Source organism: Raphanus sativus, chromosome 8 (assembly GCF_000801105.2).
Source record: "Raphanus sativus cultivar WK10039 chromosome 8, ASM80110v3, whole genome shotgun sequence".
Lineage (NCBI taxonomy): Eukaryota > Viridiplantae > Streptophyta > Magnoliopsida > Brassicales > Brassicaceae > Raphanus > Raphanus sativus.
Window position 1 is genome coordinate 11,031,762 of NC_079518.1, and position 16,824 is coordinate 11,048,585.

The 16,824-nt window shown below is 28.8% G+C and overlaps 1 protein-coding gene across 1 annotated transcript; it reads right to left on the reverse strand.

Moving 5' to 3' along the window:
• Positions 1 to 13,875: 13,875 nt before the first annotated feature.
• On the reverse strand, positions 13,876 to 14,627 carry LOC108832751 (auxin-responsive protein SAUR50-like). Its single transcript, XM_018606203.2, has one exon. It carries the CDS (start codon positions 14,483 to 14,485, stop codon positions 14,162 to 14,164), a length of 324 nt encoding a protein of 107 aa, XP_018461705.2. The 5' UTR covers positions 14,486 to 14,627; the 3' UTR covers positions 13,876 to 14,161.
• Between the last annotated feature and the right edge of the window lie 2,197 nt (positions 14,628 to 16,824).

The window sequence follows — 16,824 nt, forward strand, 5'->3', positions numbered from 1 at the left end:
TTTAAAATATATTACAGAAATTGTAAAATTGTAGATTCAACAACTAACATTGTTATTTGTATGTTTTTGTGATGGTGAGGAGGTGATTATAACAAGAGAAATTCCCTTAGATAGCTTTTTCGTTTATTTTCATACAAATAGCCTCCCAAAGAGAAAAATGACCAAAAGAGATTTTATCGAAAGGTAAATGCATTTATAACTCTTAGGTTAACTAATCTAAGACTTAGGATTTAGAGTTAAAGAGTGAACTTTTAGGAATGTGTTCAAATTTTTAAAAATAAAAAATAAAGATTAAAATTTTCAAAACAAAAAGGATTATTTTGGACATTTTATTTTTAAAGTTATTTTTGTGATAAAAACTTTTTAAAAAAATTATTTAAGAGAATTGCCCTTATAACAATAAGGCTGTTCAGTTATCAAACATCATGTCTCAAAATTTAATCTAGGGATATTTTACCAGCCTTCTCCAAGTCAGAAAGTGTCAAGCAACCTAACGAGAAAATGTAGTCCACATCTCCACTGAACGAGTCAGATGAAGAAGATGACTTTCAATCATCTGTTAATCACAATTTCCTTAGTATGCATAATTACATTATATTTTAAAATTTGCAAGAATAAATATGATAACCTTTTTAATTTATATACAGAGGAGGGTGATGATTAATAGTGATCACAATTATGATGTTATTAGTGAAGATAGTAATTCAAAAGAAGTAGCATTGTAACATTGAAGGAAAGTCTGATACAAGTCATGTACCATATGAATAAAGGTCTATGATTTTGACTATGGCTGATATATTTAAATCCATGTTCCATAGAGGTCAAATCTCATCTACTAAACATTTTCTGTCTAAACTAAAGATTACAGGTAATTGAAATGTTTTTTCGTATTTGTAACTCAATATAACCTTTTTAAGTACCTTAGGCACCCAAAATTATGAATTTCTTTCGAAGTACTTAGATGAGGATGATCCTACTTACATATGTAACCACTGTGGTGCGAAAATGTGGTATGGTAAACACATTGATAAGAAGGATCAAGAAACCAAAATTTTCATTGTGTTGGGAACTAGGTCAAGTTCATTTACCATTACTAAAGGAATCACCAGAGCTCTTGAAAACACTGATACATGGAGATGATGAGATCAGCAAATATTTTTGGAAAAATATCAGGCAACTTAACATGGTTTTTTCTTTTACATTTATTGGGAATAAAGTTGATAGATGTGTTAGTGGAAGATGTGGACCAAAGATGTTTCAACTTCAAAGAGAAAACTCTCATTTATGGGTAATCTAAAACCACCAACGGGAAAAGAAGTCAAGTTTTCTTAACTCTACATTGTTGACATTGAAAATGAAATTGACGATATAACTTTCGTTATAGGGTATTATACCAGGGTTGATATGGATTTTATGGTATTATAAATGTTTAGTAAATAAATTATGAAAATAACTGCTGAAGAAACTTCTATAACTGATTACGGCATTACAGCATAAAATCTTGATTTTATTGTTGAAATATTTGAATTCGTGAAAAAAACATGAATTTGGATAGATTAAAATTAATTAGTTGAAATTGTCTAAAATTTTGAGCAGGTAATTGGTTGATTAATAGGTGACAAAATAATTAAAATTTTTGAATAAGGGAATGATATAACATTTTAACTAATTTAAAAAGATCAGAGCAAAATCCTAATAAGGATTATACTTTCAAAGTATAGCTATAGTATTTGTAAGCGAGAGTGATTTAATATCTGAGCATGTGATCTCTAAATAGAGTTATATGTTGTTTAAATGTGGTTTAATACAAATATTTTTATATATTTGTTTACTTCTGAAATAAGAATGACAGTCAGGTAAATACTAAAAAAATCAAATGGATATAAAAACTTATATTTTAATTTTATAACTATTTTAGTTCAGATAAAATGGAATTAGTCCAAAATTTAAATAGTTAATTTTTTAAGTAGGTAAAAAGTAAAACTATAAATTAATAGATCTTAATCAACCCCAAGTATAAAATAAAGAAAACGTTGACAAATTGATATTGTGCTTTTAGTAGACAAGCGTAACTCGGGGAATCAGCTGGACGTTGGGTGATAATTCATCAAAGCAAGTAATTTGATTACGTTTGTTCAAAAAAAAAAAAAAAATTAATTACTTTACTGTAAACTGTTTAATATTTTAAGATATTAGAAAAACGGTAAACCATTCTCCGGAGAGAAAATACTAAAATATTAGTTAATATTAACAATTTCTATAAATAAATAGTCATATGATATGAGAACATTGAGAGTTTTATTAAAGAACATGAAAGACACGGAGTTATGATAAAACAGGGTTCGCATTATGCAGACGAATGAAATTTCTTCCGAAGGATTCAACTTGGTGAACTTTTTAAGCTCTATAAGGATTACTGTAATATTGATCCATTAAACATGATCTCGATATGTTTGAAGGGATGTATTCAACTGAAAATGTAACGTAATTTATATTAAAATGACAAATATACTATTTTCAAATATAATTTTTTAGTTATTTATTTAAAATCTTGAATGCAGCCCTTGGAGTACAATTCAACAGAAGCCTGTAAAAAACCTCTAGATATGAGTGTAGAATCTGAACAAAATCTAGGTAATAAATGTAACCGATACTTACGGTCTTAATGTTTCAAACTTCTTCAACAGCCAAATCACCCAACCTAAATTAAAAACCAATAGTTCCAATCTATACTATTAAAGTACAAGCATGTTTTTGATTTTTACTCTTTTTATCCCTACCAAAAAACCTTTCCTTTGTATTCATTAAGGGTATTCTGGATATTCTACGCCAATTTCTTCTTAATTATTTTTTGATTTGTCATTAATCACCGGTTTCCTAATTTAATTTCGGTCTGCGATTATTTCTTTGTTTGATACTGCATCGATTATTTCCATGTTTGATACTTTTATTAACCACCGGTTTTCTAATTCTAAAATTATTAATTTTGACAACAATCATTATCATTTAGAACGATTTTGAAAAATATAAATATATTTTAAACAAATTTCCAACTTATGATCACCGAATTTGTCTTATCATTAGAAAAAATCACAATATTAAAAATACCGGGTTACAAACCGGTAATTCGTTCAACCGCAGGTCCAAGTCGGGTTTCAAAACACCGATCAAAACTATAAAATTGTTATATTGATTTATATTTAAAATATCTAATTCAAAATTAAAAACCTAAAAATACATGTACAATATAGTTTTAACCGAACATAAACCTGGATATAAAACACATATATGAGACGGGTTATATAAATGCATATACAAGACGGATTATATAAATGTGATTATATAAAATTTTCACCAAATATAAGCGCGGGTCAAAATCTAGTCTACTTTATTAAAACAGAAGTACACATCTAATCTATTAATTTAGGGATTATCTAATATTTGAAGTTCTCATTTAAATTTTGGACTCTTTCATAGTTGTTGCTAGAATATATCATGCCTCCTATACAATGCAACCTACCAACTTAAATTAAACCAAATCTTAACCAACATAGATTATTTAAATTTAACCAGTAACACTTTTATTATATATTTGGTTAGTCTCTTAATATAATTAAATCATATAAAACTGAACCACTCTTAAATCAACGAGTTCCATATCATTCCAGACATAAGAGAAAAAAATATCCGACTCATTTACAACGTAAGCATACAAAGACCGTGTATGCTTATGCTCATTGATCTTCCAAAAACCAAATAATTGTGGCATAAACCAACATAGGCTCATGTTCGTATCACTAACTTTACTTCCATATATTTACTCTTCGCCTACATCATATCACAACATACACAGTTATACAAGAATATGATTTTTTTTGTTCAAACAACCAAATAATGGTGGCATGTGGTCAGTAGATTTTTTAAATATGTTTTTTTATATATTACATTTTACGAGACTATGTGTATAAGTTTTTTTTTTTGAAAAATGGCATAACTATGTGTATAAGTTAAAAGGTAAAAGGTGTGACAATGCAAATTATTATACTAAAAATGAAAGAAAATTAAATACAAACTAATAACAAGTACAACATAAATTATAACACTATTAAATTCTCAATATATTTAATAAAATATTATATATATGTCTAATATGTATATATATAAATGTTACACAAAATATATATATATTATACACATATATTATATATATCATATATTATTAATTGAAATTTGACAAATCAATTTCCGCCCTTTAGGGCGGGTCCTAATCTAGTATGGATTAATCCTTAGTTTTCAATGTTATTTACAATTGCATGCCACTGAGAATTAAATTGAATTTCTTATTTTAATGCTTGTCTTTTCAGTTATATTAATGTGTTTCTTTTTCTTTCCTATTTTAATGCTTGTCTTTTCCAGTTAGATTAATGTATTTTTTCTTTCCTATTTTAATGTTTGTCTTTTTAGTTAGATTAATGTATTTTTTTTATTCTTCAACAATTAATGATATTTTAAAGTTGTTTTTTGTCAACTTAAAGTTGTTTTTTTGTCGACTTAAAGTTGTTTAAACTATTTGAAAATATAAAAAATAGTCAAAAGTAAACATATAAAGTAGATAAACAATAATCAAACACCAAAAATATTTAAAATATATATTTATTCTTCATCCAAATATTGAAGTTTAACCAGTTTTTTGATTTTTAATTTAGATATTTTGGCTTTTATTACTCAAATTTATATGTTTTGAGAAATTTAAAGAATATATAAATTTTGAAAATTTTAAAATAATTCAAACGGGTTACCCGTATTCGAATCGAAGTCGCAAATATTCGAATCAAACCGAAACCAAAATTTATGAATATTTGAATGTTGCTGAAATCTTTAAACCGGAAATCTCAAACCCAAATAGATTTTAACCGAATCAGTGGGTATCCAAATACACATCTCTAACGCAGTCAATGTAAAACGATCAAAGTATCACAAATACATCATTTAGTATAAATAAATAAAAATTAAAAAGGAAAATTAATACCCGTGCGGTCGCACAGGTCAAGATCTAGTAGCGATTAAGTTGTAATCTATAAAGTCTAAAAACCTCTAGTTATGAATGTAGAATCTGAACAAAATCTAGGGAATAAATGTAACCGATAATTACGGTCTTAATGTTTCAAACTTTTTCAAGCAGCCAAATCACCCAACCTAAATTAAAAACCAATAATTACGGTCTTAATGTTTCAAACTTAAGTTGTATAATCTATAAGGTCAGACACTATTTGTTGTATGTGTCGCCATACTCCTACATTATGATTTTTTTTTGCTTTTTGAAAAGTTGTCACGTACGAGAGATCATAGTGTTTATTCACTAACAAATGACATTTGTTGCATTGTTAATTACAACTTGCAGATTTTGTATATATTAAAGTCATTTAGTTACAACATATACTGGTAATTGCGTTTCAAAGTATCATTATAATATTCCGTTAGAATATTGGATTATATTCCAAATTTAAATCTCTTATGCTTTTCGTTTGAATAATAAACAATTCAATACTTGTTAGATCCACATTCTATCATCTTTAGTATGCATGTCTTGAAAATATGGTTTAAAAAAATAATAATAATAATAATAATAAACAATTCAATACTTGTTGATTATATATATATATATATATATATATATCTATAATATTATTTGAGAAGTCAGTTTCCTATGTGTCGCACTCATGTTAACTCTCAGGTTGATTACAATGATACCCTTAATAAATTAATAATATTTTATTTATATATTATTATTAAATTTATTAACTAGTTTCCTTTTTAAAATATTTCCAAATAACATAAGGAAAGTTAAAAAAAAAACTATAACGAAAATATATGTATATATATAATATGATTTCATTAAAGAGGAAAGTTCACAAAATAAAAATCTTCCATTAAAAATATTTTTAAATAGCATAAAATGTATTTTGCTTTAAAATTTTATATTTGTGAAACTTAATATAATCATAATCAAATACCAAAACAAATCAGAATTCTCATTTTTACGATTATTTAAAATAATTTTCAGTTTATTATTTAGTAAATCTAAGGCATAAAATTATTTAGAATGAATAAAATATTTTAATTATTATAATTAGTGATATGTGTTCATAAGCTTCCAAAAATGTATTGTTGATCATCGCTTTATTTTCTAATATATTGCTTAAAGAATTCAACATATAATTTGATAAATATTATGAAAATACATGTACATTTAAACGATAAATAAATTTAATTTTATTTTACTTAACTATAATAAATATAATTATATTTTAGTTTGAATTTGAAAGAACATATCTAACTCAATATACTCACAATATGAGTGACTTGAATCGTCCAACGTATACTTAATATCATAGACTTAACTATAATACAAATATATAATTTTATAATAATAATTATATTTTATAAATGTAAATTATAGGATGAGTCAAAACATATTAACCAACTGTTGAATTTTTTTTTTAATTTTATTTGTATGCATGAGACTGTAGAATATTATCGTTATATTAATTTATGTAATTTGGAATTAGACACTTTAGTTTATTTTATGTCATTTTAAGCACAATATATCTTAATTCATACGTAATCTTCCTCAAATATAATTACACATCTGAGACAACAACCAACACAAATGCAAATAATAAAATTAATCATAATCTTAGTATATTTAAAATAAAAAGTATTATGTTAAATTAAGATAAATATATGCACTCCAATATATCCAAATGGTAACTAAATCAACTGTAAAAATAACAAAATCGAGTAAATATAACATAATTAAAATCATGTCTAATAAAGTTATTAATATAAATTACATATATAAATTATAGATCAATTTTATAAAAAGTATAACAATCAATTATTGTATATTTACTTTATAAATATTTATATTTGTGCATGTGCACGGAAAAATCTTCTAGTATATTTTTTTTTTTTTGAACACATTTTTTTTTTGAACACATCTTCTAGTATATATATATATATATATATATATATATATATATATATATTTGTGTATATACTCTAGTGGTCAAGTAATGTCATAAGATCATACTAAAATAATTTTTCTTAACTCCAAGGGTACCAATAATCCATAGTACTATATATTATTTTATAGTAGCATATATTTTTGTGCTTCTTCCTGATCCTTTTTTTTTGGTTTAAGTGTTCCTCCTAATTTTGCGCTTAACTAGGATTTAGCACTGCAGCAAATTCGTCGCAGAAGGTGAATATATAATACTATAGTACATACGCAAACACAGAAAAATGCATTAGGTAATGTTGTCCAAACCCACAGAGCTCGAAATTCATAATAAAAAGTAAGTCAATTTTCGAAATTAACGACTATTCAAAGTAGGCCTAATTCAAAGCTCAGCAAACCGTATAAAATCTTGCATAAACTTTATAATTGTACGGCATTAATAATAGTGATTTAATATTGGGTAAAAGATCGATTAAAGAAATATTTAATCACTGCTTTAGGTCTGATTCGTTCGAAGGAGCGGTTGCGGTTGTGGATGTGAGCATTTTCGATGCGGATGATTGTGGTTTTAAGTGTTGTTTAACGTTTTGTATGACTGACATGATGTTTGAAAATGGTTACGCTTGCGAGATAATTATAACTGATTGATTATAAAATATTGCAGTGGTTTAATAATAAATTATCAATATAAATATATTATGACATTAATAAAATATAAAAAACATATTATTGTGATAAAATAATAATTCATATAATATGATAAATAATAATATAATTTTTATTTAATTAAAAATTTTAATTAGTTGAAAGTTATAGTTTTAATATATTTTGAAGATTTTTAAGTAAAAATTTTGAAAGAATATATTTGTTTTATATATTTGTATATATTTATATATGTATGTATATTAATTTTTAAAGTCTAATGAATAGCTAGTTAAATTTTTTTATAAAATAAATTATGATATTTTTTGTGAATTTAAACTGATATATAAAATGATAAATAATAATATAATGTTTATTTAATTATTATTTTTAATTATTTTAATGTTATAATTTTAATATATTTTTGAAGATTTTTAGTTAAAACTTTTAAAAGAATATTTTGTTTTGTTATATATATTTGTATATATTTATATATGTATATATATATTAATTTTTTAAAATCTAGTTTAAATTTTTTATAAAATAAATTTCGATATTATTTGTGAATTTAAACTAATATATAAAATGTGTATATATCTTTTTTATAATATTTTCCATTTTAAATTTTAAATTTTAAAATATTTTTAAAAATAATTTTATATTTTTTTATCCACCCATAACGGTCTGCAACCGCAAACGCTAGCTTGGAACCAGTTTTTGATTTTAAGAGGTTTAGATTCTTCAGAACGATTTGAAACAATTTGTAATCTAAACGGCCCATTATTTATATGATTTCGTATGCCAACCATTAAACAACTTATTAGAAATACAAGACAGCCAATCCGAAATGTCACGAAATCCCCAGCGTTTCGGAGATGCCCTCAGCGACGAGGAACATATTATTGGAAACAATTTCTATGGTTATTTTGAAATGCGGTTAACTGATACCACTCGCAAAAACTGCGTTTGCGGATGGTAGTAGAGAAACTCGTGAGACCTTTAAACTAACTGTACGGAACATGGAAAAGCCGTAGAAGAAAGAATCGTTAATTGCGCATGCAGTCCATATATAATATTGGCTTTAGGAATGATTAAGGGGCATCATATTTGGAAGCAGCTCAATATTTCTTTTTGGTCAAACAGCTCAAATATTATATGTAAAGCATTTTTTCATACAACCACTTCCATTACCATGCGAGAGGCAATTTATTTGCTTTATATAGTTTTTTTTTGTCAGCAAGAGGAAACTACATTTTTATTTGCTTTATATAGTAGTGTATGTTTATATAAACCTATGTTTGTAAATTGTAAATGGGTAGCTATTTAACTCATTTTCTCTACAATGTTTTTTTTTTCTGACTAATTCTCTACCTAATGTTATGCGTTGTCATAAACCTAATTTTTAAAATATAAGTAAGTAGATATTCTTAAAGTGAATTCAACATTTCTAATATTTAGCATTTATAATCTACTTGGTAAAAAGGAGGTTAGCGCTTTGTTGGCTGAGGAATGAATCAACTTGCACTAGCCTATACACTATTGTGGAATTATAGTGGTGATAAATCAACACCAAACTTAGTTTAAGTTTTGGTATAAGAAATTTAACCAAAAAGATATAGGAAGCGACTTAGATATATAGAAGAACTTCTAACCTTAAGAGTTTAAAAAAATATATGTGGTAAATGAAGTAATATTTTCTTAATTTACCACAAAAACTACATTAAATAAAACTAATTTAACCAATAAAAAATAGTACAATTTTATGTAACTGGTCACAAATTTTGAATGACATTAAATTTTATTTAGAATAGTAAAAATACCACTTATTATAAAACAAAATAAAAATCTTTAAACACCACTTAAAGTGGTACGGATGAAGTATTGACTGGTCTGAAAAATTAATGATCACAACTTAATTTTTAATTTAATTATAGATTAATGATGAAATTTACTAGAATAGTACTTAGCAGTGATGATTATTAATTTGTAGATTAATATCTTTAGAAATCTAACAGGGAGCATAGTAGTGTTTTCGGTAACATAAACATCGGTGGCCTAATTTCTGTGCCAATTAAGCAGCGTTAAAAATGAACGGTGACAAGGATATGCTGAACGTCCGAACTATTGAATCTTGAAAAATTTACATCATAAGACAGTTTCTAGTTTTTAATTACAGGATGGAGCACTTAGTGCTACTAAGGTAGTTTTTTGTAACAGCTTTCCACTTGTCATAACTATCTGGTCACCACGTAACTAAAAGTGCTAACACTTTGACTAATTAAATCTAATGTTTTAGTGGGAACCTTTCTCCACCCTTCATCTTTATTTTTTTAGACGATGTATATATTTTCTGAATTTTTTGACAAAACTTATATCTATCCATTCACAACCATCCGATTACATCATCCATCTCACCAACCGACGGTCTAGATTTTTGGGATTTTACCATCTCACAGTTCCTTTTCAACTTTGTTATCTTTTTCATTATAACAAAAAAAAATAAAAAATCAAAACTTCAGAAAGACTGCATACTCCTCGGACATTTTGCTGTAAGAAATATGTTTGTTTTGCTTATCAGTTCTTTCATCTTCTCAAACCCTCCTTTAATCTCTTTTTTCCAATTCATTTCGCAAGTTATAATGTTGGACCATTGCATAGTCATTCCTGGAGAATTGACCTCCGTCGGCTCGTTTTGGGAATTTGTGATCGACAAGAAGAAGATGACACGTATTGTCCCTGTCCGCGCGGACGTACACACGTGTATACATTAGTCCCCATATTCTACAGCGTTCACAATGTACATTCACGCCTCTGCCCGTATGTACACTATATGACGTCCGTTTGTACACTAACGTCTGATGTCCATGCATAAACGATTATCTATGTACAACAAATGTTCAATAAACATGCATGTTGTGTACATGTGTACAGTTAAGACCTATGCCCATGTACATCTTATTGTCTATCGGCCACAGCGTGTACAATGTATATTCCTGTCTGTGTCTATGTATACATAAATAGACGTCCAAATGTACTATGAGTCATCTACAAAGGTTGTATCCACGTGTATACATTAGTTCCCATGTTCCCACGTGGATAAACGATTATCTATGTACAACAAATGTTCAATGAACATGCATGTTGTGTACATGTGTACAATTAAGGCCTATGCCCATGTACACCTTAGTGTCCATCAGCCAAAACGTGTACAATGTATATTCATGTATGTGTCCATGTATACAGAACTGGGCGTCCAAATATACTATGAGTCCTATACAAAGGCCATATTCACGTGTATACATTAGTTCCCATGTTCCCACGTGTATACATTAGTTCCCATGAAGGCCTATCCGCATGTATACCTTAGTGTCCATTGACCACAGCGTGTACAATGTACGTTCCTCTCGGTGTCCATGTATACAAAACTGTGTCCAAATGTACTTTGAATCATGTCCAAAGGGCGTACATACGTGTATACATTAGTTCTCTTGTTCCTGCGTACACCTAACACTGTACATTCACTGGTCGCCAAATGTATTCGTGTACACGAACTTTCAATCTTGAAAAATTTACATCATAAGACAGTTTCTAGTTTTTAATTACAGGATGGAGCACTTAGTGCTACTAAGGTAGTTTTTTGTAACAGCTTTCCACTTGTCATAACTATCTGGTCACCACATAACTAAAAGTGCTAACACTTGACTAATTAAATCTAATGTTTTAGTGGGAACCTTTCTCCACCCTTCATCTTTATTTCTTTAGACGATGTATATATTTTCTGAATTTTTTGACAAGACTTATATCTATCCATTCACAACCATCCGATTACATCATCCATCTCACCAACCGACGGTCTAGATTTTTGGGATTTTACCATCTCACAGTTCCTTTTCAACTTTTTTATCTTTTTCATTATAACAAAAAAATAAAAAATCAAAACTTCAGAAAGACTGCATACTCCTCGGACATTTTGCTGTAAGAAATATGTTTGTTTTGCTTATCAGTTCTTTCATCTTCTCAAACCCTCCTTTAATCTCTTTTTTCCAATTCATTTTGCAAGTTATAATGTTGGACCATTGCATAGTCATTCCTGGAGAATTGACCTCCGTCGGCTCGCTTTGGGAATTTGTGATCGACAAGAAGAAGATGACACGTATTGTCCCTGTCCGCGCGGACGTACACACGTGTATACATTAGTCCCCATATTCTACAGCGTTCACAATGTACATTCACGCCTCTGCCCGTATGTACACTAAATGACGTCCGTTTGTACACTAACGTCTGATGTCCATGCATAAACGGTTATCTATGTACAACAAATGTTCAATAAACATGCATGTTGTGTACATGTGTACAGTTAAGACCTATGCCCATGTACATCTTAGTGTCTATCGGCCACAGCGTGTACAATGTATATTCCTGTCTGTGTCTATGTATACATAAATAGACGTCCAAATGTACTATGAGTCATCTACAAAGGTTGTATCCACGTGTATACATTAGTTCTCATGTTCCCACGTGGATAAACGATTATCTATGTACAACAAATGTTCAATGAACATGCATGTTGTGTACATGTGTACAATTAAGGCCTATGCCCATGTACACCTTAGTGTCCATCAGCCAAAACGTGTACAATGTATATTCATGTATGTGTCCATGTATACAGAACTGAGCGTCCAAATATACTATGAGTCCTATACAAAGGTCATATTCACGTGTATACATTAGTTCCCATGTTCCCACGTGTATACATTAGTTCCCATGAAGGCCTATCCGCATGTATACGTTAGTGTCCATTGACCACAGCGTGTACAATGTACGTTCCTCTCGGTGTCCATGTATACAAAACTGTGTCCAAATGTACTTTGAATCATGTCCAAAGGGCGTACATACGTGTATACATTAGTTCTCTTGTTCCTGCGTACACCTAACACTGTACATTCACTGGTCGCCAAATGTATTCGTGTACACGAACAAATGTACATACAAAATTTATGTACACATCCATATCATCTAAATTATGTACTTATCCATGTGGTCACCCAATGTACTCGTGTACACTAGCATTATGTACACATCCACGTCATCTAATTTTTTTTAAACTGTTTTTTTTAATTAGGGGCAATTTGTAATAATTTCATCTTCTTCATATCAAAGTTTTCTGCGTTTCCTGTAAATATAGTTCATAGCCACCATTGATTTTGATCATGTAATCTTCATTATTTTTTGTTTTTATACCTCCAAAACTTATAAATATTATATAGCTTAACCGATTAGAACCCAAAATTAAAAAGACAAAAAACAACTTCGATCCCAACCTCAGCGAGGAATAAACCAATGCTCCGTTACGTTTCCTCCGGCTACTCCATTTTCTCTCTATAATATTTTGTCTTCGATTTTGAGAAAAAACAATAAAATTGTTTATGTTTAAAAAATTTGTCTTTAGAATTGTTTTTCTTTGTTCGAGAAAAAGAGAGAAAAGAAGATTAAAATTATGGGGACCACTTAGTTTTAAAACTGAATCTAGTTAGCATGTAGTCATCAAAAACTACCTCAAGAGTAGAAACAGCCTTATTGTGTAATTAAAACTCATAAACTGCCTTATACTGTAAATCACTCTTGAATCTTATTGTTTAAAAGAAATCTCAATCCTTAATATTAGAAGAACTCAAACGAACGTAGAACACATCTTATATGGTTCCGTACATGATAAAGTACCCCACATTCTCTGACAAACCCATGTTCAAGCATGCACTTTCAAAAGCTTATGTATCATTCATATGATTTGACATATAATCTTTTTTTTTTGAAGATTAATTTGACATATAATCTTCCTTCTTTAACATATAATCTCAATCCTTTTTTTTTTTTCTAAATTGTAAATTTCATATAATGAAGAAAAGATTTTACATAGCAAGATCTTAAAGATCATGTCATATAATGAAGAAAAGATTTTACATAGCATAATCTCAATCCTTAGTATTAGAACCCTGATTATTTAGCTATCACATGAACTTCGGCCTCGATTTTCTTTTTAATGATCATGTCATATCAAGCTTTAGTCCAAAGTTAAACACCATTATTTCTGTTTAATGCTTAGAATGTACTGAAGTCTCTGATAGTACCTATCTATATTTTTCTGTGGGAGGTAAATGACAACAACAAATAAGTTGCACAAGAATCAATAAAATAAGGAAATATTAAACAAATAGAGAAATACTTTCTAGCATTACTCAACTTCTCTCACAGAATCAAGATCTGCGAGGAAAACATTACAACCTTTTTTACAGATCTAAACCCATAGAATATCTATCTCATACGGGTTTCTTTCTTGTTAGACGAGTAAATTATCAACTCGTGAAAAACCCTTAGATGGCTTAAAATAGAAGGAAAAAGACTTAAAAAAAAAAGAGAAGAGATGCTGTTATTTTTTGTAAAGTGAAGCTTCTGCTTCTTCTTCAACCATCTTCTTCTTCAAACGATTTAGCTTAAATATCATCGAATCATGGAGGTTAGGCTTTGGAAAACGACTTCATCACAGGGAATGGTGAGACCCATGTCGTGGTCGAATCCAAACTCTTCCTCAGCTCGTCGTAAGAGAGACTGGAACTCAGGGTGAGTCAAGAAGGAGACTGGGACAATGTATCTGCTTCTGTTCTCTCCGACATAGACAGGAAAGTGTCCCTTTGGAACATCGAGAGGGAGGCAACCGTGGTCGTACCCTCCTCCGTTCTTCTTTCCTAAGCTCGAGCATCTCTTAAGAATCTGTTTCAGCATTGCTGTTTGAGTGAGTTTTAAAGATTTCTTCATTATAGCCATTTGGTTTTGTTCTTGAGAGAGAAAAGCTTTTGGTTCTGTATGGAAGGAGAGCGTTATAGAGAAGGAGATGGGTGGTTATTGAGGGGTTGATGAGTATATATTTATAAATAAAGATTTGGTTGTCTAAATGTCTGTACATATTTGTGTGGGTAGAGAGAGATGGACATGACGACATGTGCATATGTAGAAGGAGAAGGTGGGAGCCAAAATGGCGAAGCCAGCTGAGGATTTAATTTCATTGTTGGTCCTCTCTGTGACATTGTGGCCCCTTTTGATCTTTTCATGGCCAGTTTTAGACAAAGCCTAATAACAATTAACACTTATTTTTCTAGTTTTATTGATTTATAAATTATTAACAAAATTTGTTAGATTTTAATTAAAATGTGTGCGGGTCTTAAATCTAAATACCGGTGCTTTTTCCTTTTTGGGTTAAAATATTCACTTCAAACACGTATGTGTGACTAATAAAAATAATCGGCAAAGAAAAAGAGTCAATTATACCTTTTCTTATATAACTCAATACCATAAGCTATGCCTAAACGTGATAACCACTCTTCTATATTACTACATCTACATATATATTGGCTAAACTGAATCATCCCAGTAAATGACCAGATGTATTCTACTATGGTGTATCAATGTATCATCAATAAATATCAACTATTTGCATCACTTCAGTTAAATTAATATATGAATAACTAAGAAATATAAATTTTGACAAGTTCAGCCAAAAAAAATTATTTACGGAAGTTGGACAATATACTTTTTTTTTGTCAAGAGATAATATACTTTCTAAGATATGAAATGTGTCATGTTAGTTGCAGACTTGCAGTGGCCAATGGAACTCTCTAGTTCAGTTGCGCTTACACATCTTCGAATGGCTAGGTGAACTACCATCACTATTAGTTTTATCACATTATGAATCATCAAAATTTGATGTCTATATATAATATTATACGAGGATGCATAGATAGCTATACAAATTTGCTTTGGGGAAAGCAAATGAGTCTGAAAGGTTGTTCTTGGGAGTAAACATACTAAAGTTGGAAAATATTTTCATTACAGAACCAGAACAGTGTGTATAAGAATAATCATGTAATATGTAGATATGTAGCATAATAAATTTAAAATTTCACATTTGGAAGAAGTACCACGTAGTCGGCTACAGGATATCATTTGCAATAATATATGTATATTGTTGGAGATTTACGATAATTTTTTAGTTTATCACGTTATAATAGGACTAAGCTGTGTCTATAAACTCTCTTTTTTTTGTTAGAAATAAGCTAAGAAGATTGTAGTCTTCAAAACAGTTAGAAACTGTTATATAGTTGCTAAGCAGTTCGAAACTGTTAAGAGTTGCCATAGTAACCTTATATATACGAATACAATGTACATATTGTATTACTGACTACACGATCGTAAATACTCATTCTATATATTAGGTTTATTTTGGGATGATTTCCTAAAGAGGAATAGTAATATGAAAAAAAAGAGTATCGTACAAAAAAGTTAAAATTTGCGTTAACTATGTAGTTATTAGTATTAGAGGGCACTGTGTCATCGAACTTTAGAAGACACATAGCTAGGTTGTTTCTCCTAATTTTAGCTGGCGTTTGTACTGTTCCAACGTCCCTGTTTGGGAAGATTTAATATATAATTATACATATATTTTTTTTTAAAAGACACCGTGTCATATAATGCTAAAAATGTGAATGGCAGAATTAAAAAAAAAAAATGGAAATTCGGCCAAAAAAACACTGAACATGATAAAAATGACCAAAAGAAACATGGAATCAAGGCTGGCCAAAAAAAGCCTGAACTTTTGTTGACTTTTATCAGGTTTATTAAGAAATTTTGATTGACCGACCAGATTAAGACACCGTTAACTAACAGTTAAGACGGTGGTTAATCAACTTTAAATACAAAGATCGTTAAGTTGAGATGGAATGAAACGACAACGTCGTTTTACCTATTTTTATTATCAAAAATATGTTGTTCGCGTGGTTCAAACCTGAGAACTCATGGCCAAATGACGAGGTTTCTTGCCACTAGACTACTATCACTTTTAAAAATATTCATAACATGTTTTTTTTTTATTGAGTATCAAACAAATCTCGAAAAATCTAAATTCTTTTTTAAAAATTCCAAAAAAATCTTTAAAATTCAAGAAAATTCTGAAAATTAAAATTAAGATTGAAATTATAAATATTTAAAAAAAATCAAAATATTAAAATTTTTTATAAAAATTAATGTATCTAAGATCATTTGAGTTTTTTTTTATCTTAAATACATTAATCATACATTTTTTTTATAAATTAATATATTTGAGATAAAAT

Bases quoted from the DNA above. Each gene is read 5' to 3' on its own strand.
- LOC108832751 (XM_018606203.2), bottom strand. From the start codon at position 14,485: ATGGCTATAATGAAGAAATCTTTAAAACTCACTCAAACAGCAATGCTG.